Source organism: Trichosurus vulpecula, chromosome 8 (genome assembly GCF_011100635.1).
Source record: "Trichosurus vulpecula isolate mTriVul1 chromosome 8, mTriVul1.pri, whole genome shotgun sequence".
In the NCBI taxonomy this organism is placed as follows: Eukaryota; Metazoa; Chordata; class Mammalia; order Diprotodontia; family Phalangeridae; genus Trichosurus; species Trichosurus vulpecula.
In genome coordinates this window covers 68547573-68575069 of record NC_050580.1, presented here as the reverse complement: position 1 = coordinate 68575069, position 27497 = coordinate 68547573, and the positions used below count along the sequence as shown (strand labels likewise).

The following is a 27497-nucleotide window of genomic DNA, read 5'->3' as shown; positions in this document are numbered from 1 at the left end:
AATTCCAGGTGCCTTCTGGGTTCCCTTTCAGCTGAAGGCAGCATTTGGGTTTGCTATTTGCTACATGAAATATATCAGTCTGATTTTTCCATGATCTGATCCATGACTTGGGTATTAAGCCCAAACAGTTCTGCCTGGTTCTATCCTGTCCTCATCAACATGTTCTGAGCACAGATTTTTGGTAGGGTGGTTTTGTTGTTATAGTTCAAACTGCAAGTGTTTAACAAAAATACATGGCAACTGACATAGTCCAAAGGGCATTTGCCCTCCTCACTGCCAGCTTAATTAGGATCTGGAGTAGTCTAGATTATTGGAGCAAAATCCATCTTCCAATGTAATTGCAGAAATGTAATTATGGATATTCAGTTAAGAATAGCTTTAAAAAAAAAGATGGGTGCCACTGATTTCTTGGGCCAGTAAAGAGAGGCACATAGAATATTCATTAGCTTTATAGTCCCATGATCTATCCTAAATTAATATTTTTTTCTTTGTTTATCTGCAAATATTGCCTACATTTTATATTCACTTCCCTTTGTTCCCATCTCTCTTGTCTCTTTCCATATTTTCCTTCTACCATCAGTACATATGGGGAGAACTCTCCCTTGAATAGTACTGAAATTCTCTTGGGAAGAAAATCCTTAGACATGGATGAATAAATGGAAAATTTGTATGATTTAATCATAACTCATTGATGTTTTATTATAAGTCTATCCTTGTGTTCTGTGCTGTTGAACCACTTTATAACAGTCTTTTAAATACATCAGTAATGAAACTCTCTTGGGAGGGATTTAAGATAGACTCATCTCATTTTGAAGAATATTAATATGAAATTTCAACATTTTCCCTAAGACTTCTCTCACCATTTCATTTAGTAATGCACTCTCATCTTATCATCCCCAATGTGTTATGTTGTCAGAAATTACAGAAAATAACACCATCTGCAGTTAGTAACTTTGCAGATATTACAGAACCATGACTACTCTTTAGCAATCTAAATACAAGAGGAGACAGGGAAGGTTTAATTTTTCTTTAGGGAATAAAAAAGGTTTTGAAAGGCCTAGCCAACAGAACTATTATTCTCTGAAATAAAATATTCAGTAAGAAACTACAATCCAAAAAGCATAAAAATATAAAACTAACTACATAAAACTTCAAATAATCCGTCCAGTTCCAAAACAAGGCAGATACAAATATGCTAGATAACTCTATCAGGTTGAATCAGTAAGTGAATAAAATATATGTGAGTAAAGTATACGTTGTTGTTGCTTTTATCTCAACAGTAGCCTAGTACTTAGACACGTCAATCACAAGCAAATTCAGAAGCCAAAGATGATTTGGAGTAATTGCAGGAACAGTTTTTCAAAGTATTGAAGAGATAAGTTGTGAGGTCTTACCCATGAATTCAATCCCCAAGTGGTCTGCTACACCAATGCAAGCATATAAGAAGAAGGAACAAAAAAGAGAAAAAAAAGTGGTTAGAAGTGAACTGTATGAAACAGAAAATCTATAAGTATTAACCCTCTAGAGCACGTAGGACATTAAATTACTAACCATAGTAGTCATAATAAGATAGATATACTTAAGATACCGTCAGAACAATATAGAGCCCTGGTCTAGCTCAGTCATTCTTACACACCTTAGGGCTCAGGGGAGTATTTGGAAATACTTTGAAAACTACAGTGAGTAACCATAAGAAAACAATCATAACATTAAAACATAGACCATCTCCAACAAGGTATTTATAAACAACAATATTATATAAAAGAACCAATTCATTTACATACACCTGTCTACACACACATGCACATGTGCATAGGATGTAGATAAACAGATGGCTCGCATTCAAGTCTTGCCTCTGCTGCATCCTAGACAAATTATCAAGGACAAAGCACTTTTCCAGTGTGCTTAGGCAACTTTCTGAGATTATGTTACTAGCTTCCTTATTGTTGGCCTGTAAGTTCCCCACAGTTATGATATCTCAGACTTTGGTGGGAAAAAGTTCTGACTATGCCTCTGTGGGTATGTGTGCATGCATGTATATACATGCAAAAGTGAGATAGTTTGGCATAGTAGGATTAGTGCTAGACTCAGTCAAGAGGACTTAGGTTCGAGTATTGCCTATGAGTCTTATTTGTTGTGTTACATGTGAAAGTTACTTAAGTTCTGTAAGCCTCAAAAAATTCTCTAAGATTTTAAGTCATAGATCTGTGTCTTTCTGTGTATTTATAGATAGAAAGTTGGCAGTCTACTTGAACCCTTTCAGTGGAGTAAGACCTATCAGAGACCGTGGAAAGAGTAATGCCCTTCAATAAATCAAGGTTATCTTCATGCCAGTTTCATTAAAAGATAATTATTCCATGCATTTAGTAAATAATTGCAGACTTCTCTTGGTACATGTATAATGTCTATGTAATATTTAGCTGCCTGGAATGAGTCAATTCATATCCTGAGGACCAACATTAGTAGGAAGTGCATAATATCATACAGCTAGAAGGGATCTCAGGGTTCATCGGGTTGAACTCCCTTATTTACAAATATATTCCAGTGATTCCCTCCTAAAAACAAATATACACAAACACACAATTTGCCATTTAATGCCCTTTAACATCTGGCTCCAACCTACTTTTCTAGGCTTATTATATATTACTAATCTTCACAGTTCAATGATCTAGCCACGTTGGCCTTCTTGCTCTTCCCCATACTCAACATTCCGTCACGTGTGGCCATTAGCACAGATTAATCTCCATGTCTATTACAGACTACCTCTTCACCTCTGCTTCCTATAATCTCTAGCTTCCTGCAAAGTACAGGTAAAATATCACCACCTATGTGAAGTCTTCCTTTCTGGCCTTCCTGGAAAAGAATCTTCCTTCAGTCAAAAAGTCATCTTGGATTTATTTTATATAAATCTTTTATATATTTACATGCATGCATGTCGCCACTCCCAAAGTAAAGTAAGGCCCCTAAGGTCAGAGGTTATTTTATTTTTGACTTTAAATCCCCAGTGCCTAGTATATTTCCTGGTACATAGTAGGTCTTTAAAATTACATAGAAGTTAGCACTTGTATAGCACTTTAAGGTTTACAAAATGCTTTTCAAATATTGTCTCACTTGATCCTCACAATAACCCTGGTAGGGTTCTATTATCATCCTCAATTTACAGATTGGAGGAACTGAAGCAAACAGAGGTGAAGTGACTCGCCCAGTGTCACAAAGCCTGTAAACATGTGAGGCTGATTTACCAAAAGCCTTCCTGATTCCAGGTCCATCATTCTCTTCCTTGTGTCAACAATGCTTATTGATTGATTGGTTGTTGACAGATTGATTGAGTAAACTGAGGCCTAGTACTTTTTTAATATTTCACCAAAGCCAGATAATAGGACCATAAATGAAGAGCTGGAAGTAAACTGAGCAACAATTTATTACGGCCCTTTCATTTTTTTAGATGAATAAACTAAGGTCCAGATATGTTATGTGAACTTCCCAAGGCCACACAGGTAGTATCAGAGGTAGAATTTGAATCCAGTTCCTCTGGCTCCAGAGGCTCTGTTCTTTCCATTGTGTAACAAAAGTCATAGGATTGGTGACAAGTAGGAGGTTCTAAATAATTTTTTATTTCTTGATTTTTCGATAGATTGAAATGGGGTAGTCATCTTCTGTAGGCGTCTCAAGGGATCATATAAGGTCTGCTTGAAGTCTATGTTGCAGCTGAGTGAAGCCAAGGCAAAAGAACTACGTTCTGCCAAAAGTCACCTGCTGCTGTAAATGTGAGGCTCTCAGAAGACCCAGATCAGCAAGACTCACACGCCTGAAAGCTACTCACAGATGTAAGTGGTAAATTTGATCAATTTCAAACCAATTTGAATACTTTAAACCATAATCAACTTGTTTCAAGGGTACTGAATGTCAAGGAGAGATCAGATGTGACCGAACATATAATTTTTAAATTATTCAAAATCAAAAAGAGAATGAGTAGAAAAGTTAAAGAGGAAAAAAAAACTGCCATCTCCTATTATCCCAGAAAAGAAGCATCTAAATTACAAAAGTTAAAATTCTTGGGACTGTGGCCAGGAGAAATAAAATTTATAATTTTCATTTACTATAGAGAAAAAAACAATCAGAAATGAGTTATTTGTGGAAACTGGCTGAGCTAGGATAGAATCACACACACAAATGGGAAAATCACATTTAAAATAATTAGACCATATTTAATTCTCCATTCTGTGTAGAATTTAGGACACTCTTGGCACTGAAACATACAGTGATAATAATAATAATCCTATTAATGGTGTGATGATAGAACCAATTAAAAGAATAACTCCTGCATTTTATAGGTCATGGGTTTGAAGTTTTATCCTTACTCTTTTCACTCCCCCCCAATTTTGCTTTTTTTCTCATTATGTCATTGCGGTTTTTTTTTTAAATAGAGGCTATTGTATTTTAAGAAAAGTGAGCAAATAATAATTTAAGGAATTTCATCATGGAATCTTAATAGCTCTATTATTAAGAATAATACTGAGAGGCAACATGATTTAGTAGATGGGGAGCTGGCTTCAAGGTAAGGAAAACTTTGGTTCAAGTCTAACCTCTGATGTATACTAGAAGTTTGATATTTAACTCATCATTTTCCTTCTCAGTGCTCTAGGCAATTCTAAGAATGTAAGTTGCAAAGAAGATGGCATTCTACATTGGTAGATGGACTTTCCTCATCCACTTCTCTAAAATAATAAAATTGCAAATAGAGTCTCTCCCCCTATTCTTAAGAATAATTATACTCAATAATGTTGTTTTAAGTCTTTAATTCTATAAATATTAATATATTATCAATATTGATATTTCATGATTTATACTATTTCGCTTAAAATATCTAACTTCTGCCTCAGATACTGAATGAGTTCATTTGTGAGAAAGATCAAAAATCATTTGATTTAATTAAAAAATCTAAGCCAAGTCAGTGTTGAAAAAATTGCTCTCCTGAAAATTGGGCCATCTACACAGCAAAAACAACAATGCTTTCCATCACTCACCAACTCTCTGATGCCATATAAAAGAGGTAATCTGCCTGTGTGGCATGTTGATCTGCACTGACCTTCTGGGAAGAAATTTGTGAGGGCAAGATATAAAGCTAGGCAAGATACAGCTTCTTTGGCATTAAAATCCAAAATTTTTTTTTTCTTTTTTAAAATTTATTTAGTGTATTTAGTTTTCAGCATTGGTTTTCACAAGAGTTTGAATTACAAATTTTCACCCCATTTCTACCCTCCTGCCCACTCCAAGATAGCATATATTCTGATTGCCCTGTTCCCCAGTCAGCCCTTCCTTCTGTCACCCCACTCCCCTCCCATCCCCTTTTCCCTTACTTTCGTGTAGGGCAAGATAAATTTCTATGCCCCATTGCCTGTATATCTTATTTCCTAGTTGCATGCAAAAACTTTTTTTGTTGCTTTTGAACATCTGTTTTTAAAACTTTGAGTTCCAAATTCTCTCCCCTCTTCCCTACCCACCAACCCTCCCTAAGATGGCAAGCAATTCATCATAGGCCACATGCATATCATTATGTATAACCCTTCCACAATACTCATGTTGTGAAAGATTAACTATATTTTGCTCCTTCCTAACCTATCCCTTTATTGAATTTTCTCCCTTGACCCTATCGCTTTTTGAAAGTGTTTGTTTTCGGTTACCTCCTCCCCCTTTTTATCTTCTTCCTCCTTCTTTCCTGTGGGGTAAGATACCCAATTGAGTGTGTATGGTATTCCCTTCTTAGGTAAAATCTGATGAGAGCAAGATTCACTCAGTCCCCCTCACCTGCCCCCTCTTCCCTTCCTAGAGAACTGCTTTTTCTTGCCACTTTTATGCAAGATAATTTACTCCATTCTACCTCTCTCTTTCTCCCTCTCTCAATATATTCCTCTCTCATCCCTTAATTTGATTTTTTTTAAATCATCCCTTCATATTGAACTCACCCTGTGCCCTCTCTATATAGATAACACAAACACACACACACACACACACACATGTATATTCCCTTCAGCTACCCTAATACTGCAGTCTCATGACTCATACACATCATCTTTTCATGTAGGAATGTAAACAAAATAGCTCCACTTTAGTAAGTCCTGGTGATTTCTCTTTCTTGTTTACCTTTTCATGCTACTCTTGATTCTTGTGTTTGAAAGTCAAATTTTTTATTCGGCTCTGGTCTTCTCACTGAGAAAGCTTGAAAGTCCTCTATTTTATTGAAAGTCCATATTTTGCCTTGGAGCATGATGCTCAGCTTTGCTGGGTAGGTGATTCTTGGTTTTAATCCCAGCTCCATTGACCTCTGGAATATCATATTCCCAGTCCTTCGATACCTTAATGTAGAAGCTGATAGATCTTGTATTATTCTGATTATGTTTCGACAATTTCAAATTGTTTTTTTCTGGATGCTTACAGTATTTTCTCCTTGACCTGGGAGCTCTGGAATTTGGCGACAATATTCCTAGGAGTTTTCTTTTTCGGATATTTTGGAGGAGGCGATCTGTGGATTCTTTCAATCTATATTTTACCATCTGGCTCTAGAATATCAGGACAGTTCTCCTTGATAATTTCTTGAAAGATGATATCTAGGCTCTTTTTTGGATCATGGCTTTCAGGTAGTCCAATAATTTTTAAATTATCTCTCCTGGATCTATTTTCCAGGTCAGTGTTTTCTCCAATGAGATATTTCACATTGTCTTCCACTTTTTCATTCCTTTGGTTCTGTTTTATAATATCTTGATTTCTCATCAAGTCACTAGCTTCCACTTGCTCCAATCTCATTTTTAAGGTAGTATTTTCTTCAGTGGTCTTTTGGACCTCCTTTTCCATTTGGCTAATTCTGCCTTTTATGGCATTCTTCTCCTCATTGGCTTTTTGGAGCTCTTTTGCCATTTGAGTTAGTATATATATTTTTTTTTAATTTAAATTTATTTATTTAACATATTTGGTTTTCAGCATTGATTTTCACAACAGTTTGAATTACAAATTTTCTCCCCATTACTACCCTCCCCCCCACTCCAAGATGGCTTATACTCTGGTTGGCCTGTTCCCCAGTCAACCCTCCCCTCTATCACCCCCCTCCCCTCTCATCCCCTTTTCCCTTCCTTTCTTGTAGGGCAAGATAAATTTCTATGCCCCATTGCATGTGTATCTTATTTTTTAGTTGCATGCAAAAACTTTTTTTTGAACATCTGATTTTAAAACTTTGAGTTCCAAATTCTCTCCCCTCTTCCCTTCTCACCCACCCTCCCTAAGAAGTCGAGCAATTCAACCTAGGCCACACATGTATCATGATGTATAACCCTTCCACAATACTCATGTTGTGAAAGGCTAATTACATTTTGCTCCTTCCCAACCCATCCCGCTTTATTGAATTTTCTCCCTTGACCCTGTCCCCTTTCCAAAATGTTTGTTTTGATTACCTCCACCCCCATCTGTCCTCCCCTCCATCATCCCCCCCTTTTATTTTTTTTTATCTTCCTCCCTCTTCTTTCCTGTGGGGTAGATACCCAACTGAGTATGTATGGTATTCCCCCTCAGGCCAAATCTGATGAGAGCAAGGTTCACTCATTCCCCCCTCACCTGCCCTCTCCCCTCCTCCCACAGAACTGCTTCCTCTTGCCACCTTTATGTGAGATAATCCACCCCATTCTATCTCTCCCTATCTCCCTCTCTCAGTATGTTGTTCTCTCATCCCTTAATTTCATTTTATTTCTTTTAGATACCTTCCCTTCATCTTCAACTCACTCTGTGTCTGCTCTCTCTCTTTTACATATATTTATATATGTATATATATGTATATATATACATATATACACACATATATATACCCATACATACACATACATACATATACATATAGATATATACATACATACACATTCACTTACATATATACATAAACATATATATATATATATATATGCATATTCCCTTCAACTACCCTAATACTGAGGTCTCATGAGTCATACACATCATCTTTCCATGTAGGAATGTAAACAAAACAGTTCAACTTTAGTAAGTCCCTTGCAATTTCCATTTCTTGATTACCTTTTCATGCTTCTCTTGATTCTTGTGTTTGAAAGTCAAATTTTCTATTCAGTTCTGGTCTTTTCACTGAGAAAGCTTGAAAGTCCTCTACTTTATTGAAAATCCATATTTTGCCTTGGAACATGATACTCAGTTTTGCTGGGTAGGTGATTCTAGGTTTTAATCCTAGCTCCATTGACCTCTGGAATATCGCATTCCAAGCCCTTCGATCTCTTAATGTAGAAGCTGCCAGATCTTGGGTTATTCTGATTGGGTTTCCACAATACTCAAATTGTTTCTTTCTGGCTGCTTGCAATATTTTCTCCTTGATCTGGGAGCTCTGGAATTTGGCAACAATATTCCTAGGAGATTTCTTTTTGGGATCTATTTGAGGAGGCAATCGATGGATTCTTTCAATTTCTACTTTGCCCTGTGGCTCTAGAATATCAGGGCATTTCTCCTTGATAATTTCTTGAAAGATGAAATCTAGGCTCTTTTTTTGATCATGGCTTTCAGGTAGTCCAATAATTTTTAAATTATCTCTCCTGGATCTATTTTCCAGGTCAGTGGTTTTTTCCAATGAGATATTTCACATTGTCTTCCATTTTTTTCATTCCTTTGGTTCTGTTTTATCATATCCTGATTTCTCATAAAGTCACTAGCTTCAACGTGCTCCAATCTAATTTTTAAAGTAGTATTTTCTTCAGTGGTCTTTTGGACCTCCTTTTCCATTTGGCTAATTCTGCCTTTCAAAGCATTCTTCTCCTCATTGGCTTTTTGGAGCTCTTTTGCCATTTGAGTTAGTCTGTTTTTTAAGGTGTTGTTTTCTTCAGTGTATTTTTCAGTATTTTTTTGGGTCTCCTTTAGCAAGTCATTGACTTGTTTTTCATGGTTTTCTCACATCCTTCTCATTTCTCTTCCCAATTTTTCCTCTACTTCTCTAACTTGCTTTTCCAAATCCTTTTTGAGTTCTTCTATGGCCTGGGGCCAGTTCATGTTTTTCTTGGAGGCTTTTGTTGTAGGCTCTATGACTTTGTTGTCTTCTTTAGGCTGTATGTTTTGGTCTTCTTTGTCACCAAAGAAAGAATCCAAAGTCTGAGACTGAATTTGGGTGCGTTTTCGCTGCCTGGCCATATTCCCAACCTACTAACTTGACCCTTGAGTTTTTCAATGGGGTATAACTGCTTGTAGACTAACGAGTTCTATGTTCCCCGTTTGGGGTGGAGGTGCCAGCTCTGTCAGACCCGCACTACTCCTTCCCCAAGATCCCCCAGTCTGGACTGGGCTTAGATCTTCAGCAGGCTGTTGCACTCCTGCTCTGATCTGCCACTTAATTCCTCCCACCAGGTGGGCCTGGAGCCAGAAGTAACAACAGCTGTAGCTGCCCCACCTCCACTGCCCCCAGGGCCGGAAGCCAACCCGGGAACTCCTTCCACTCCTGCAGCTTTTCCCACTAACCTTCTCTGCAGTCTTTGGTGTTTGTGGGTCGAGGGGTCTGGTAACTGCTGCAGCTCACATATTCAGGGCGCTAGGGGCCCCATCCACCCGACTCCAAGTTTGGTTGTTCCACGCCGCTCAGGCTGGGCTCTGCTCCACTCCATTCCCAGCTCCCAGCTCCCAGCTCCCAGCTCCCAGCTCCGTGTGGAATAGACCTCACCCAGAGACCATCCAGGCTGTGCTGGGCTGGAGCCCTGCTTCCCTCTGCTGTTCTGTGGGTTCTGCCATTCTAGAATTGGTTCCATAGCCATTTTTTATAGGTTTTTGGAGGGACTCCGTATGAAGCTCACTCTAGTACCTGCTTACCAGCTGCCATCTTGGCTCCGCCCCCTAGTATATTTTTTAAGGTGTTGTTTTCTTCAGAATTTTTTTTCAGTATTTTTTTGGGTCTCCTTTAGCAAGTCATTGACTTGTTTTTCATGGTTTTCTCGTATCATTCTCATTTCTCTTCCCAATTTTTCCTCTATTTCTCTAACTTGCTTTTCCAAATCCTTTTTGAGCTCTTCCATGGCCTGAGACCAGTTCATGTTTTTCTTGGAGGCTTTTGATGTAGGCTCTTTGACTTTGTTGACTTCTTCTGGCTGTATGTTTTGGTCTTCTTTGTCACCAAAGAAAGATTCCACTTGTTACTGAGTTTCTCCTTATTTTTGTAAAGTTCGCATCTAGGTGTAACACAACTAGTAATTTAATAACAAATAAGTAGGCTTAGAATTAGCATGCTGAAGTGGTGCTTAATCTGCATTATTTCTTAATATATTTTAAACATTCATGGAGCTATTTTATGTGAAATATAATCATAAGTCAATTATAGCAATTTTTCCCTCAGAGGGCATACCTCTTACATTGTTATATAAAAAAGAAGCTATAATTCAAATCAATAGCTGTTTTCCCTCCATGATATTATCATCATCATCATCATCATTATTATTTTACATAATTTTTCTGAACGTTCCACATTCTCTCACTTTCTGAACATTCATTGTTCAGAATTTCAGTTTTTTGTTTTGTCATTTGATCTGTGCAATGACCACAATCAGGAAGGTAAATTATAGATTAATATCTTCACTTAATATGAAGGAATTTGGGATTCAAGGAGACTACATTTTGCCCAATGTCACAGGGCCATTTTACCTCAAAACTATCTATACTTCATTCTTGCAGGTGACTCATCAATTGCTCTTTTTATCATTCCTCCCAAATATTATACATATGCTACTACATTCATTGGGTTTATAATCTGAATGGAGAGATAATACAAAAATATATGAAACAATCAAATACATACAAGATCACATAGTTAATTGCACAGGGAGGTAATACCAAAACCATGAGATCATGGACAGGAGTGATACACACACACACACACACACACACACACACACACACACACACATATATATATACACACATATATATACACATATATATGTCTATATATACACATATATGTATATATACACATATAGATAGATATGTACACACACATATATATTACAGACATATATGTGTGCATGTTTATGTACACATGTATATCTGTTGCAGTTTCTTGCTAAGATTTCCTGGAGGAAGGAGATATGAGATGAAAGTAGGAGTTGGATAGGCAGAAAGAAGTACAGAAGTCATTCAAGTAGGGTAACAGCCTAAGCACAAGTATGGATGTAGGGACTAGGTATGGTGTGCTCATTGAAAAGTGAAAAGAGTAGCCCAGGTGAAGTAGAACAGAGAGAGTAGGAGATTAGTTTAGTGAGGTAGAGATAATATAGGAAAGTAAAGTCCCTTAAAAACAGACTGAAGAGTTCTTGCAAAAATGCGAGCCATTAAGTAGCTTTGAAAGGAGTGATATCATAGAAGCAATGATGGAAAAGTGACAAAATATTGGCTAAATGTATACACTTGTGGAAAATATTTCTGACATTGGCAAACTGACTAATTACTTGTAATCATCTATTTATTTTACCCAAGTAGTTAAAAAAACCCAAAGAAGACAGATAAAATCTGTATTAGGCAAGTAACAATATGATTTCATGGTGCACAGATGATTGAGGTGCAACAATTACAATTTTCCCTCAGAAGAAACATTATAAGGATGTAAGAAATTCTGAGTTGGTTTTATTACTACTGAAATCAAGAACTCATAAACATTTACTGAATCCCATGTTTTCTTGACTAATCTTATTAAATTATTTTATCTCCAGAACCATTGTAAGGAGACTCAATTGCCCCACATGCTCTTAAAAAAATCTGTATCATACTTTAAAACATGGAGATCCCATATTTAATGTATGGTCAAATGAGGAAATCTGTTTAAGTCTGTAACTAAAACAAACAAAAAAAGCCCTTCCAGTAAACCTACAGTTTTAGATGACTCAATATAAGCTAACACAAGTATAAATGATGCACAACAAATTCTGTTGGTGGTGGGAAGTCCATCATGAGAAATATCGTATCATCCTAAAATAGGAAAGATGAAGTCAACTTATTTATGCATTTCTATCCTTCTGCCTCTAATCAATTCTTTTTTAATCAATTGGAATCACATTGAAAAATCCCTACTGCCATGCAGATAGAAAACAAAGCTGGTAAAGCGCCTTTATAATCAATATCACTCTATAGTATGTCTCCAACAATGAAAGGCATGTTTTCCAAGCTCAGCCCAATAGTCCCAGTTGGAGCTCCAGATTTCAATTCCTTTTCAAAAGCTCTCATGGTTTCCATACAAAGCAGACTATGTCAATATGACTGTGGTCAGAGTTGCACATCATAAGAATTAGTAATAGATAAGAAAACCCTGTTTTGTTTTTAAATAAAACACACTTCACAATCCTTCTTTAAGTTATTCCCTAGATCTAGCTATACAACATATTTTTTTTTGCCCTCACAGACCTGTATGACTGATTTCTGATTCACTTAGTAGTTTAGTATTCTATTCACTCATCCCCTAAAAGAGCATTCATTTGTATCAATGGAGGGAAAGCAGGCAACCGTGGAGATCAGACAACAGAATCATTCACTGCAAACTAAAGACAGAAATTTTGCTCCAAAAATTTTCTTGTTTAGGTCAGTCAGTCAAAACACATTTATTAAGTGCCTAATATGTGCCAGGCACTGTGTGATGTGGGGATACAATCATACAAAAAGAAATATAGTCCTTGTCCTTAAGGAATGTACAATATAATGGGTAAAGACAACACACACACACACACACACACACACACACACACACACACGCACACCTGAAAAGGGAGGGTAAAATTACCCAGATTAAAGGAGTATGGCATGGTGGAAAATTAAGTCATGGTTTTCCCATAAGCCCTCTTCAACTGGAGGCTTAGGAAGTTCTTTGCTCCACCCTTCAGTCCTCCAGTCATGTGGGAAAAGAGTATTGAGGGTACTGGTAAGGTGTGAGTACGAAGGCTAATGTAATCTCATAAGATGTTGAGTTTCCTGATGATGAGGTTCTAGGGACATGATGTAGTTCAGTCCAAAGGAATACTAGGTAGGAAATAAAAACAGCTGCCTTGGGAACCCTCTTTAAGTGGAGGCTTAAGGAGGAAGAGTTCTTTAATCTGCCCTACAGCCTTCCAATCAAAGGGTTAGAGGGCACTATTACAACTGATTGTTTGTTTATGGTTGACCCCCTTCCCCATACTGGTTTTAAATAGTCTTTTTTATTTCCCTGAAGGTGGCCTGTATCATTTCTAACTCAATGTAAACATTAATGTCAGTTAATGACCACCAACTTCATCTAGACCCCCAATTCTACCACACCCTCACCTCACTACTTTCCAAGGCCATTACATCACTTCTCACTTTGTTTTCCTCCCTTTCCAATATCAACTCCATAGTTAACCATTTAAACCACACACTGTCATCAACTCTTTAAACTATTGCCTTCTTATAGCACCTCTGCTTATCCTATATTTTTTCCTCCATCTGTAATTTCCATTCCTTTTCCCACACTGTTGAACAGAGAGGGAAGAAGTGAAAAAAAAAAAAAACTACTAAGTAGATACACTATCAACTGATGTTATCTATGCAGATGACTCATGGATCTATATATAGTGCCCCAGTTTCTCTCCCAAGTTTTTGTCCTGTGTCACCAACTAAGTATTGGGCATTAAAAACTCTGTGTCCCAGAGAAATTTCAAATTCCTCATATGTACACAGAATATCTTTCTTCACACAAGCAATTCGCATCAGAACTTCCCTATTTCTGTGGGAAGCACCACCATTCTTTCAGCATCTCACATTCACACCCTCTGCATCAACTTTGAAGTGTTCCTGTTTTTAACATGATATATTCACTGACTGTTGTGTTGCCAGCCCTACATCCACATCTCTTGAATTCAATTCCAATGGGTAATAATAAGTCAATTATAGGGTAACTATTTTAGTAGCTCTAACCAACTCATTACATGTCACCTAGATCAGGGCTGTCCAACTTTATGTTTTTATTGAAACAACAGACAATATATTTTGATTTGCCATTTTAGTGAGGGCTCTGTGGTACCTCGGCTTCCTTTACTAAAGCATTTATGTAAATTTCTCTGCTTGTAGGTAGGCAGCATAAATCGTACTGCAGGCCTCATGCAGCCAGCTGGCTTCATTTTGGACAGCCCTGACCTAGATTATTGCAATGGCCTCCAAATTTGTCTTTCTCACTTAAATATTTCATCACTACAATCTACCTTCCACACAGATGCCAAAGGGATTTTCCTTAAGTTTAGATGTTTCTATGCCACTTCTCTATTCAATGAACTTCACTGGCTACCTACTGCCACAAGGATAAAATATAAACTCCTTTGTTTAGATAGTAAATGCCTTCCTTGGCAACAAAACCCCACCCCATCTCTTCAGACTCATTATTATTATCCCTTCTTCCTTAATCCTTGATATGGCCAAATTGGACTTCTCTTTCATGCTCAAGGAGTAGCTAGATGGTGTAGTGCATAGAGTGCTGGATCTGGAGTTAGAAAGACTTGAGTTCAATTCTGACCTCAGATACTTGCTAACTGTGTGACCCTGGGCAAGTCACTTCAGCATTTTTGCCTTAGTTTTCTCATCAGTAAAATGAATCAGAGAATAGAATGGCAAACCACACCAATATCTTTGCCAAGAAAACCCCAATTGGGATCAGGAAGAGTCAGACATGACTGAAATGAGTGAACAAGAACAAATTAATCCTCAAATGTACCACTCCATCTTCCATCTCCATGGTTTTCTACTGATGGTCTCCCATGCCTGAAATACATTCATTCCTAATCTTCGATTCATAAAATCATCCTCTTCTTTCAAGGTATAGTCCAAGCATTATCATTTACATGAAGCCTTTCCTCATTCCCCCAAGTGCTAGTGTCCTCCCTCCCTATCACCTTATATTTAATCACTGTCTTTATTTTATTTATAATTACTATGTATATATTTCTATATGTACTTGTTTTGTTAGAATATAAGGTCTCTGTGAGTAGATCTTACTTCCTTCTTACATCCCTAGCATCTACAACTGTATTTGATATATAGTAGGTACTAAATAAGTGCTTGTTGAATAATTGATTTGGAAACTGTAGGAATGATTTTGTTTTAATTTTATTGAATAGGCTCTGTTTTAACAATTAAATATGGAATATAGATTGATCTAGGCTATATATCAGTTTTTCTTTGTAATTCAACAAGTATCTTAATTGTCTGTAGAATGAAAGGGAGGGAGCTTTCCTTTTTTGTGGAGATGGTGGACTATAGATATGGCTTACTGCATATACTGAATATTTTGTCAGACTCAGATAATATGTTAGTTTTACCAAACTAATTCTTTTTCTCTTTGGTTCCTTGTTACAAGGGATGACTCTCATGAAGGAGAAGACATATTTTGGAATGAAAGTTATGAAATGGCACCATCAATAAAATAAAAGGAGTAAAGGGAGAGAATCAAAAAATGAGAGAGAAAGGAAGGCAAGCAAAGGGTCTGGATGGGAAGGAAAGGGAAGAGAAGGGAAGAGAAGGAAGAGGAAAGAAAGGGAAGAGAGTTGGAGAGATGACGATTTGAGTCTAAACCTTCTCTGATCAGATCTTTGGAGATTTTTGCAACTGTTATAAACAGAGAAAAATTTTTGAAATGTGTTTATGTGTATGCATATATGTATGTATGTATGTATACATACACACATATATATCTAACATTTCTAAATGCATATATGCAAATACAAATGCATACATGTATATTATGGAAGTAAAACAAAGCTATTAAGAGAAAGAAATAAAAAATGTTAAAACAGCATAGTTTAATGGAAATAATTGGAATATATATTTACTAAGCAAAAACTATATGCCAAGCACTGTCCTAGGCCCTTGGCAGTCAAAGACAGAAATGGAAACAGTCCCAGTCTCAAACTCTGATTTCTGATCCTATTATCCTGTCTGACCTTGTGTAAATCACCTCTCTACTGATCATGATGTTCCCTTATCTATAAAATGAGCGTTTTATACTAGTGATTATCTCTAAGGTCCCTTCTCAAGTTTCACAATCATTGATTCTACTTATATTCCACTGCCATTCAATACATTGGTAGGCTCTCTAAAGTGGGTAGGATTTGACTGAAAAAATCATTAGCGCACAGTACACGTGGCTTGAAATTTCACTGGCAAGTGAGATTTCTGCATTTGCTCCGGAACAATTCCATACTGGTAGGTTCTGTCTTTGCACTGTTCTATAATATGTCCTTCTACTTTTCTAGTTCTTTGGCTTCATCTCTCCTAGGACTAATAAAGATATACAGCAGAGATGATGTGTAATAAGAATAATCATTAATATATTTTTAACTGGTTACACTCTATTCAAGAAGGGGAATAGGCATGGTAGTAAAAAATGCAAGGAATACTACCAAGTAGATGTAGAGACAGCCTGCCATATGATGCAAATTTCTCATTAGAATATCAATTGATTAAATCCATTATCAACTGAAACATTAAATAACATGCTTTTAGCCATTCTTCTAAATTTCAAGTTGTTGTATACATAATAATAAGAGAAATGAAGTACAGATTTAAAGAAAGATTGTTCTGAAGAGAAATTTTAAACATTGAGGCTTAAGCCCAACTCAAGATCCTATGTACCACATATCAAAGCCCTATTCAGATATTTGTAATTTAAGCTTGCACTCACCTACTACATTCTGCAAAATGCAGTAATAATATGACAGCTTTAGTATGACTTGCACATGAACAATTTTGTCCCAATTTATTTAGTATATAGATGTGCCTTGTTTTATGCAAATCACCTGCTCATTTAAAGTCCTAGGTAAACAGGATCACATTTCACATCCATCAGGGTATGTATTAATTGTACAATCACAGGGAAATACTTTGTAAATTGAAGTACTTTTTATATCAATAATAATCTTTTAATTTTCTCAAATGCATATATATGCATGTGTGTGTATATATATATTTACATATACATATACATGTTGCAAATTTGTAATGAAAGACAAAAGTGGATTATATAATGTAAAAATTATGTAATTCTTTTTTTTATTATTTTGGAGGGGGGAAGCCAGGGCAATTGGGGTTAAGTGACTTGCCCAAGGTCCCACAGGTAGTAAATGTGTCAAGTGTCTTAGGCCAGATTTGAACTCAGGTCCTCCTGACTCCAGGGCTGGTGCTCTACTCACTGTGCCACCTAGCTGCCCCAATTATGTGATTCTTAAGAGGGAACACAGAATATTCAAACAGAAAGCCAGCCTCAAAATCAAGAAGACCTGGGTTCAAGTGGAAAACATAGTACAGAGAAAAATGTGCTCACCAATACTCAAATTCATCCTCCACCACTTACTCCCTGTGTGACCCTGGACAAGTCATTTAACCCTTGTGTTTCAGTCCCTTATTTAAAAAATAAACAGATGTCCTAGCATAATAAATTCAATGTCAATTCTCTCCATGCCAGTGAACCCCATTGAGGGCCAAGTCAGTCCCTCTATTTCTTCCATTGCACCACTGCAGGTCCCAGATGCTTAATGAAGGCTCCACAAAGAGGTGGTACTCAAAGAGGAAGCAATTCTTCTCTATACCCTTAGAAAAAAAATGTATCAACAGTTGCTATGGTAAAGGAGACACAGCCCAGGCAATGAATAATGCACCTTGATACTACCAATTTGGAACTATCATCCAGAACATCTCTTCTTTGGGAATTTGGCCAGATGCTAACATCCTACATAGAATCTCTGCTGCCACAGTAACAGAAACAAAAGAGAAATGTGATGGGTATGGGTAAGTCATCGTAAAAAAATACAATGGTCCTGGAGTTTCCTGTCATGGCTAATTATCTATATTATAACAGCACAACATATCCCACAGTGAGGACACTCTCCATTTTCCAATTGCTTTTTATATGTCTTTTCTTTAATAACTGCTGAACTGGGAGTAGTTTCATAACTTATAGTCATGGTGCTATGTACTTTTGTTGCTAAGTTTAAAAGTCACATTAATTTATCCTTTATAAACACCTGAGCACCAGGGAATACTTGAAAATGAACACAGGAGAAGATTCACTTGGGCTCATTAATGTATTAATTTATCACTTTTCTAGACTTAAAATGTAGCACTAGGACTAAACTTTTTTTTTCTTTTTTGTAAAAGCATAATCAGTTAAAAGTGTTATTCCTCCCATTTTCATGCAAAATATATTATTTCTTTATCTATCTGCTCCCAAGATCCATTGAGTGGTTAATAACACCAAGTATGCCTAAGGCAGTAACTGACTGATAAAATAGAAGAAAAGAAATTTGCAGAGATTTCTTTTGATCACATCTTTCCCCTTAGATACTGGATTACTTTAGGTTGATAACGGGATCAAGAGGGCATCTTATCACCACAATAAAAGTGAATATATGTTTTTACGTATGCATATATGTATGTTGTATGTATGTGTATGTATACACATGTGTATGTGTTTACATGTGTGCATGAATCTAATGTTAGAAATGGAAAGAGACCTTTGTGATCCTCTAGTCCAGGGTTTCTTAACCTGGATTCTGTGGATTTAAAAAAAAAAAACCTGACAAATTTACTTCAGCATAATTGGTTTCATTTTATTTCTATGTATTTTATGCACTTAAATATATTTTTTTTCTGAGATGGGATACATAATTTTATTAGATTCCAAAGGGATCTAAAACCCACAAAAGGTTAACAATGTCTGTTCTAGTCCAACCTTACTTCCTCTAATCCAACCTCACCTTGTTCCCCCCTCACCCACACCAGATCAAAGAGGAAAACACAAAACTTGGAGAGGTCAAGTATTATTCGCAAAGTGACAAGAGCTAGGCAGTGGTAGAACAGGAACTAGAGAATACAAACCACACTTAGTTCTTATATAATCAAATGAATAATTAGTTAGGATGTTCTAATGGAGTAAAATTTGTGTATTTGAATTCTAATCCCAATGATCCCACCAAATTTCATCACCTTTCAGTACTTCTAGAATGGGGACAATTTTTAATTAGGAAGTTAACCCCTGTAAAATGGTTTGAAATTGTCAAATACTAACTACCATTTAATATAGGGAAAACTCTTTTGATGTCACTAGGAAGACCACATATGGAGAATATTGTAGAAAGAATAAATCATTATACAAGTACTTCTTAAGTGACTATTTTGTGCCAGGCACTGTGTTAGGTAAAGTGTTTGCAAATACAAAGAATGAAATAATCTTCTACTTCCAAGGAATATTTTCTAAAGGAGAAGTTAATCAATGCATATTTAACTGTAGGTAGAAAGGATTTATGAAACAGGCAGGGAAATGCTATAGTCCAGGGAGTTTTAACCTTTTTGTGTGTATGTCATGTATCCCTCAGGTAGTCTGATTAAGCCTATTAACCTTCTCAAATCATTTTTTTAAATGGATAAAATAAGGCACGCAGGATTACAAAGGAAACAAATTATATTAAAATATAGCTATCTATTCTCCCCCCCCATCTCTCTCTCTCTCTCTCCCTCTCTCTCTCTCCCTCTCTCTCTCTCTCTCTCTCTCTCTCTCTCTCTCTCTCTCTCTCTCTCTCTCTCTCTCCTTCCCTCCCTCTCCCTCTCTTTCCTTTCTCTCTCTCCCTTTCTCCCTTTCATTAATGGACCCTACAGTAAAAACCTCTCCCCTAAAGGTCCCTTCAAATTATGGGATTAGCAATGTAACTTAACACAATATAAATTCATACTTAGCAATTCAGATTCTGAAATCCCACAAAGATATATGGTTCCAATGATCTGCAATACTGATATATGGAAACTCAGCCAATTATTATATGGCACTCTCCTTTCTTTGTAAATTAGAAAATAGGCTGGGTATTGAATTGCTTTATTTGGTATATTTAATGAAATAACTAACATTCTTAAACATAATAATCTTGAATTTATTGAATATGTTGAAATTTGCAAAGATCTTTCCAGAAATATCTTTTGAGCCTCAGAAGAATCCTATAAGATTCAAGTACTGCAGAGGTTATTATACTGAATCCTAAGACTCAAAGTCACTTGCATAATTCTCTCCTCATTGGTTGAGGAGAGAAATTGATTAGTCAATTTCTCAATCAATAAGACATTTATTAGTCAATGCTCCATGCATGCCTGAGGCAATTGTAAATTGGTGAGAGTTTGAGATAAGAGAAAACCTAATTTTTCTAGTTTCCAGTTTTGAGAGACGACATAGTTTCAGGTTCTCTCAAGGGAGAGGATAGACTATAAGTAAATACTGTGAAGAAACCAAAATACAAAGGAGCAAGTGCCTTGATCATGTCTCTATCTTCATTTTACCACTATAGAGACTTCAGGAAATTTCCACTTTGGTGAGATTTAGGACTCCCTTGGTTGAGCTAACTGTCATTGGGAAAGCACATTCACTCTGTACAATTAGCCATACAATTAGCTGTACAATTAATCTGTATCACTCATCTGATTTCTGTTTGCTATCAGTTTGGACTTCTTAAATTCAAGCTGCACTCCATTGCTATATCTTTAAAAGGATGGAATGACTCTGTGGTATATATGGTATTAATGTGATTAAAGATGTTCCCCTCCCATTAATCCCATTAACAAGTCTCAGGGGGAGCTAGATAAGGGAAGCTTAACTAGGAGAGGTTTGTTTGTAAGAAGGCCCATACCCTTTAGCTAATTAGATCACGAAGGTTTTGAACCCCTTGGTCTCTAAAAAGGGTACATATACTGTGAGGGTAGCAGTTAAGCTCTGAGAACTGCAATGGCTCTCAGAATTGCAAGCTCTCAGAACTTCTGGAAAAGAGAATGCAAGCAAGCAGACAACTAGGATTTGTGAGTGAGTGTTTATTATGGGAAAGCACCAGCAGAGGGGAAGGTTATGAGATAGCTGGGCTCCCTGCTATGATATTGTGTTTTAATTTCCTTGCTGTTATAATGAAGTGGACTTAGTGGTTTGGGAATACAATTGCTGCTATGTTGAATTGGAGTTATTGGTTTTGGGATTTGATCCTCTGGTGTCTGAATAAATGTTTTACTTCTTTTGCCTTCTATATGGAGCGTCTCTTATATTGTGTGATGCAGAACTATACAGGCATATTCATGGTCACTATCAATATTGTGACACCTGCCTTACAGATACAATATACTTGACTCTCTCCATGAAATGTTAGTTAACCAAAGACCATTATACATAGTGAATAACAAAGAAATCCATTTATCCAGGATTATCAGGCAGGCATGGAGCCAGTGAGGAGAATCTTATCAAAATAGGTTTGAGCCTTGGGTTATATTATTGGTTGGACAGATGAAGAAACTTTAGCTCAGAGAGACTCATTTGTCCATACTTATATTGCTAATACATATTAGAGCCCAGATTTGAAATCAAGTCCTGTGGTTTGCTTGTGTACGAAGCTATTTTTCCGTGTAACATATACCTCATGTAAATAGCTAAGTATAGATAGTTTCATTACTATTATTTCAAAGTTAGAGATAATCACCAGTCACATATTATACTACTAGTACACCCCCTTTCTGGTATTATATACTTAAAATGATTACATGTACTTCTATACCTTAGCTAGTACCAAGTTAGGTTGAATTTTTGTTTCCAAATTTTTTTTTCCCTTTCCACAATGATTGGCTAATGCTGTCTAAGAGAATCAGAGTGGAGGGAGATTTAAATATTGACCTTTACAAACTTTTTGGACTTTAGCTTTCTTCCAAAACAGTGAAAATAATTAATTTGCCATATAAATTGATATGTGGCTTAAGGTCTCTGTGGATCCAGGCTGTAAACCAGTGACATAAATAAAGGGAGGGACTGGATTTTGACCTACACTTGTGTTACTGCAGTATGGGAGAGGCTTTTTTAATCTGTCTTGCTCAGCACCAACAGAGTAATCTGCAACAACAACTATTTTCTTATCATCTTAGTCATCCTGCTCAAAAATCTCGAATAGCTCCCAATTTTCTATTGTGTTAAATGGAATAATAATAATAACTTACATTTACATAAACATTTTGGGTTTGTAAAATTATTTCTAAGCATTATTTCATTCAATCTTTACAACTATCCTGTATGATAGGTAGATGAAGAAACTTAAGATCAGTGATATATAAGTGACTTGGACAGTATTCCAAACTTAATAAGTATCTGAGGTCAAATGAAATCTTAGGTCTTCAAGCACACTTGGCATTCACCCTGCCTGGCTTTGAAAGGGCTCCCTATTTCCTACTAAGCCTCTTGTCTCTAATGCTTCCTTTCTCTCTTCCAGAAATTCAAAACTTACCTGCCCTTCAAGACCAAGTTCAATTCCCACTTTCTCCAAGAAGCCTTCCCTGATTTCTCCAGCCTTCATTGATATCTCTCCAAGTTGATGTTTTATAACTGTTACAATAAACATTTTCTGTCTCTAAAGATTAGTATTTAAATAATTTTAAATTGTTTGCTGTTCCCTTACTTTCCAAATAGAATGCTGGTTCATTCAGGATAAGAACTAGGTGTTATTCCCTCAATGCATATTGATTGATTGATATACAATTTCTACACTGAAAGGAGCACTTGTTTTCTACTCAGAGGTGGAAGCAATTTATTTTGTATGTATACAGCTCTACAAAAAGAAAATATACTTAGTCAAAACAAGTCATTCTCTAGAGCTAGAAAAGACCTGAAAAAATCTTATACAAAATTTCACTTGAAGTCTCTGACTCAATAAAGTTTTAAATGTCTTGTTCACACAGTTGATCAATAGCAAGTCTAGTTTGTCTTTCTAGTAGTATTCTTTACACTACACTGACAAGTCTTCAAATGCATTTTTTTCCTTTAAGTTTACAAGCCAGGAGATAACATTTTAACATTTTGGCTGCTTTCTAATTGATAGGAATATCATTTAAGTAAAATCAGTTTCATCCCATCTGGTTTAGAAAGACTCTGAATCACCATTCACACTAAGATATGCTAAATCTCTCCTATTTTCTGTCCAGTAAAAAAAAATAGTTTCTTTTAAAGATAAGGAAGGGCATCTGTATTAGGCCTTGATATTTAAAGAAAATGCAAATGATGGGCACATTTTGATGATCTGAGCATGAAATCATTGAATAATGAAAATACAAAAGATTATAATTGACATATCAAAAGAAAGCTGCTACCTGCATGAAGGGCAGAAGTTACAAAGAAAACATTGCAGTTTGAGCCCCCCACCCCAACAGAGGACACTTTCTTACCCCTACACATTCAATATCTGGAGTCTTTTCTAAGTCCTCATATTCTTTTTCCATCTCATTAATTCATGTCATATGTTACCTTCTTTTTCTTATTTCTACAAGCTTCAACTCAAAGAATGCACTCCAGCCTAGTTCCTTCATCATCTCTTCTCCAGGTAGAATTCTTTACCCTTTGATCTTAGGAGCATTTCTTCATGAATTAACATTAAACAATGTTTTTCCTCTTCTATGTTAATATAAAAGATTTCTTCTGGGCATTTCTCAAAATAGTCTGTATTTTAGAAAACACAGTTTAATAGATTGGTGGGCTACAATCATCTATTTTTTCTAATTCCCCAAATTTCTGGTGCCAAAATTCTAATATTCCACTACTATTATAAGCTTTAATCTTATCCTTTGGGAATGAACTTGATTCTCATTTTTTTTCTGTATTTACCAGTGCCAAGCTTTTTTTCTTTATTCTTTAAAAGCTTCTCTCCATCAGTTAGAATAATCCATTAAAATTTATTTTACGTTGGATTTTTAATTTCTGGGTCATATGATTGTCTTCAACATAATAGAGGATGTTTTTATTGCTGTGTACTGATCTGTATTTTTACCCTCAACTGTTAGCTAGAAAAAAATCCTGAGAATCTCATCTTTTATTTGTTTTTTTAAAGTTGTGGTACAGTGTAATGGTGGATTGTCACACATGTTCACTATAGTTTATCATTGGCATTTCACCCATTTTTTTTCAAAAGTACTCAAAACATGTTTTATTGCAAATTATATCACACTCAAAATGCAAATACTTTTGATGAATATGGTGCCTTCTAACCTTTTCCTCTTGGTCTCTCTCCCATATTTATTTTTCCCCATTATTTCACTATTGTATTTTGTAGCACTGTAATGAAGTTTCCAAGTTTGTGTTATGACCTATTATATCAACCCTTTCTTCAAAAATGCACATTCCATGCCTTTAATTCTAATCCAATGCCATTCAAAAAGTGATTATTATTAAGTGACTACTCTATTTAAGGAGGGATTAAAAGACCGAAGGAAAAATATTTCCTTTCCTCAAGGGGTTTGCATTCTACTCTGAAATCCTGTTAACATTTATGGCAAAGTACTTACAGAGTCCTTCCTAGGTTGTATCTTATTATGCATATCAATAATTTCCCATTTTTGACTGGGAAAGTTTTGGCAGATCATCTCTCAGATCTCTCAGCAAAATATTGTAAAAGAAAAATGATATGGCTCCATATAAGAACAAAAGGCAGAGAGAATTGTACTTTACCAGAATTATGAGAATAAAAAGGGACTAATGATTTTTCAGTTCTTGACTACACAAAGAACTAAACTGTATATATATTTCATGAGATTATAATTCAGTGAAGAATATCTCCACATCTATCATATATTGTCAGACCTAGAAGGAAGCTAAAAATGACCTACTTAATCCCTCATTTTACAAAAGGAGAAATTGAATCCTGGAGAAGGGAAACCTCTTGTTCAAAGTTAGATAATTATTTAAAGAAGATGGACTAGAAATCAGATCATCTGTTTCAACTGGACATTTTTTACTCTGCCATGTTGGTACTCAACTCTTCTTTGAATAGAATATGTATTCAAATATATTTTACAAATATAAATGTATCTTCTAATGTTTATTCAAGTCTGGAAACTAATTTTTTGAAAGTCATTTTTTGTTGACATGTAGGTATATAGAACAATTACATGGAGATGCTACTGTTTTTCTTATGATTCAGTTGCAGTAACCAAATGATAGACCTCACATTTCAAAAAGTGGCATAAAAGAATCTTGTAAATTAAGGTTATAGTTGATTCCATTATATTCCATTGCATAAATTGTAACTAAGTGACCTTCCATTTATAACAGAGTTGCTTGAAGGAACTTTTTATAACGAAAAGAGAAACACATAAGACACATATTAATTAAAAATAGAAGACTAAAAGTAAACTATTTCCATATGGCAAGTTTCTACATGAAAAGAATCAAAGTTAACTAAATTAATTTTTACCATTGGTCAATAACTCCAATATGTAGTCTTGCCATCAGAAAAAAAAGTCAGACAAAGAGTTTTCTTTTAGAATACTGATTAATTTTTCTCACTTTGTGAAAGGTTGAAATAAGACAAAGAAGATAAATTGGCTCTTCAACTTCCTTCTCATCCCCACCCACATCCTATGTTCTTTCAGTAGTGGAAATAAAAGGTAATTTATTTCATAAGCAAGACAGAAATAAAAACTGCAAATCATGCCCTGAAGCCATGTAATGATTTAAAAACATATTACCTAGGAAGATTTTGGAAAGCAATACAAAATATCTCCTTTGTATTGTAATGTATTAAAAAAATAAATTTGGCTACAGAATTTGTGTATGTGTTTGGTTTATTTTTTAAAAATTCATTTCTTTAAAGAGATGCTTGTATTAATAGTGCTCAAGGTTCTAAATACTATGTAGGTAGTCTGTTTCTGAATTAGTATAGTCAGGTATGGTCATCCCATTTTAGGCAAGATATTTGGTAAGCTGGAGTGCTTCCAGAGAAAGGCCACCAATATGGTGGCACTTATATTCATGTCATATGAGGATAGGTTTGAGGTAATGCTACTTCTTAAACTAGAGACGAGAAGATTCTGGAGGGGCACCATTGTTGTTTTCTGGTTCCTCAAGTGCTGTTATGTGGAAGAATAATTATGTTATTGTTCAGTTATTTCAGTTTTGTCTAACTGCTCATTACCCCATTTGGGGTTTTCTTGGCAGAGATACTGGAATGATTTGCCATGTCCCTCTCCAGCACATTTTATAGATGAGGAAACTGAGGCAAACCTGGTTAAGTGACTTTCCCAGGGTCACACAACTAGTAAGTGTCTGAAACTACATTTGAATTCGGGTCTTCCTGATTTGAGGCCTGGCACTCTATCCACTGTGCCAACTAGTAGCCCCAGAAGAGGAATTATACTACTTCCATTTGACCCCTAAGAGTAAAACCCAAGGCAAAGACTTCTTAATAAGTAATGCTATCCAGGAGTTGAATGGGTTGCCTTAAGAGGTAAAGGGCTCATTGAAAGTCTTTGATTAAAAAAATAAAAAGATTAGATGACCACTTGTCACAGACATCTTGGAGGAGGGTCTTTCAGGGGATACAGATGGGACTAGAGAGCCACTAATGTCCCTTCCAACTCTGAAATTGTGACATTCTATGAATCTTTGTTTATCTAAATTTCTATGAATATATATATATATATACACACACAATATGTATGTATATATATATATATATATAGAGATTAGAAAAGTTACTCATTTAAAATGGTACATATAAAAAAGTCAATGGTCATGGGGATCTTTTGTTGACATCTACTATAGATTTTAGCCTAGGCATGGCTGAATTAGCAGGGCTATGAGAAAGGGAGGAAATTAGCAAAATACCCCAACAAAAATCTAGTATTAATCCTAAATTAACATTTTGATGAAACTTTAATGTTCAAAAAGAGTTTAATCCAAAATATTTCTTATACATTTAGGGGAACTGAGGGTACAGAGAGGTAATGATATTTGCCCAAGGTCACCTCATAAATAAGTGGCAGGGTCTGGAGCCAAACTCAAGTTTTCTAGTTCCAAATTAAATATTCTTTAGAGTATAACAGTGACATATGTGTCCCCTGATTATATTATAAATTCTAGGAGATTAAGGACTATGTCCTACCTAAATTGTGCTTCTTCCCCAGGGCAGAGCATAATACTCTTAAGCACTTAATAAATGTTTATTAGATTTAATTGACCTGAAATTGAATTGAATTTGAATTATAGAGGATTGGTGACTATTTGACTCATCGTCTTCTTCCACCTAAACTAATTTTCCCCTCCTTTTCCTATTTCTGTCAGTATATTAGTTTCTTAATCATTTAGGCTCCAAATTAAACTTTGTCATCTCTTTAAAAAATATTTCTTATGTTTTAGACTCTGAACTTAATAGACAAGCAATAAAATTTATATTTCCATTTCATAGTAGAATACAGAAAGGAGAAGTATACATGACTGAATCATTGTTACATATAGCTTCCTTTTAAAAATATGTAATAAATTAATTGTGAAATTTTCAAAGCTTTATCATTTGTAATTCTTTCTGGTTTTAATCCTGTTCTCTATTGTGCACTATATGTATATGCACACATTTTTGTTGTTGTTCAGTTGGTTTTCAGTTGTGTCTAACTCTTTGTGACCCCACTTGGGATTTTCTTGG

The 27497-nt window shown here is 35.7% G+C and overlaps 1 protein-coding gene across 3 annotated transcripts in view; it reads right to left on the bottom strand.

The window, feature by feature from the left end:
* NRG3 (neuregulin 3) overlaps positions 1 to 27497 on the bottom strand; it is a 1185022-nt gene that overhangs the window by 153568 nt on the left and 1003957 nt on the right. For 2 of the 3 annotated variants that reach the window (XM_036737011.1, XM_036737010.1), the window contains exon 4: positions 1395 to 1418. In XM_036737011.1, coding sequence (XP_036592906.1) covers positions 1395 to 1418 — 24 coding nt within the window. Of the gene's footprint in view, positions 1 to 1394; positions 1422 to 27497 lie in introns of all 3 variants that reach the window. The other variant, XM_036737009.1, reaches the window with a different exon arrangement.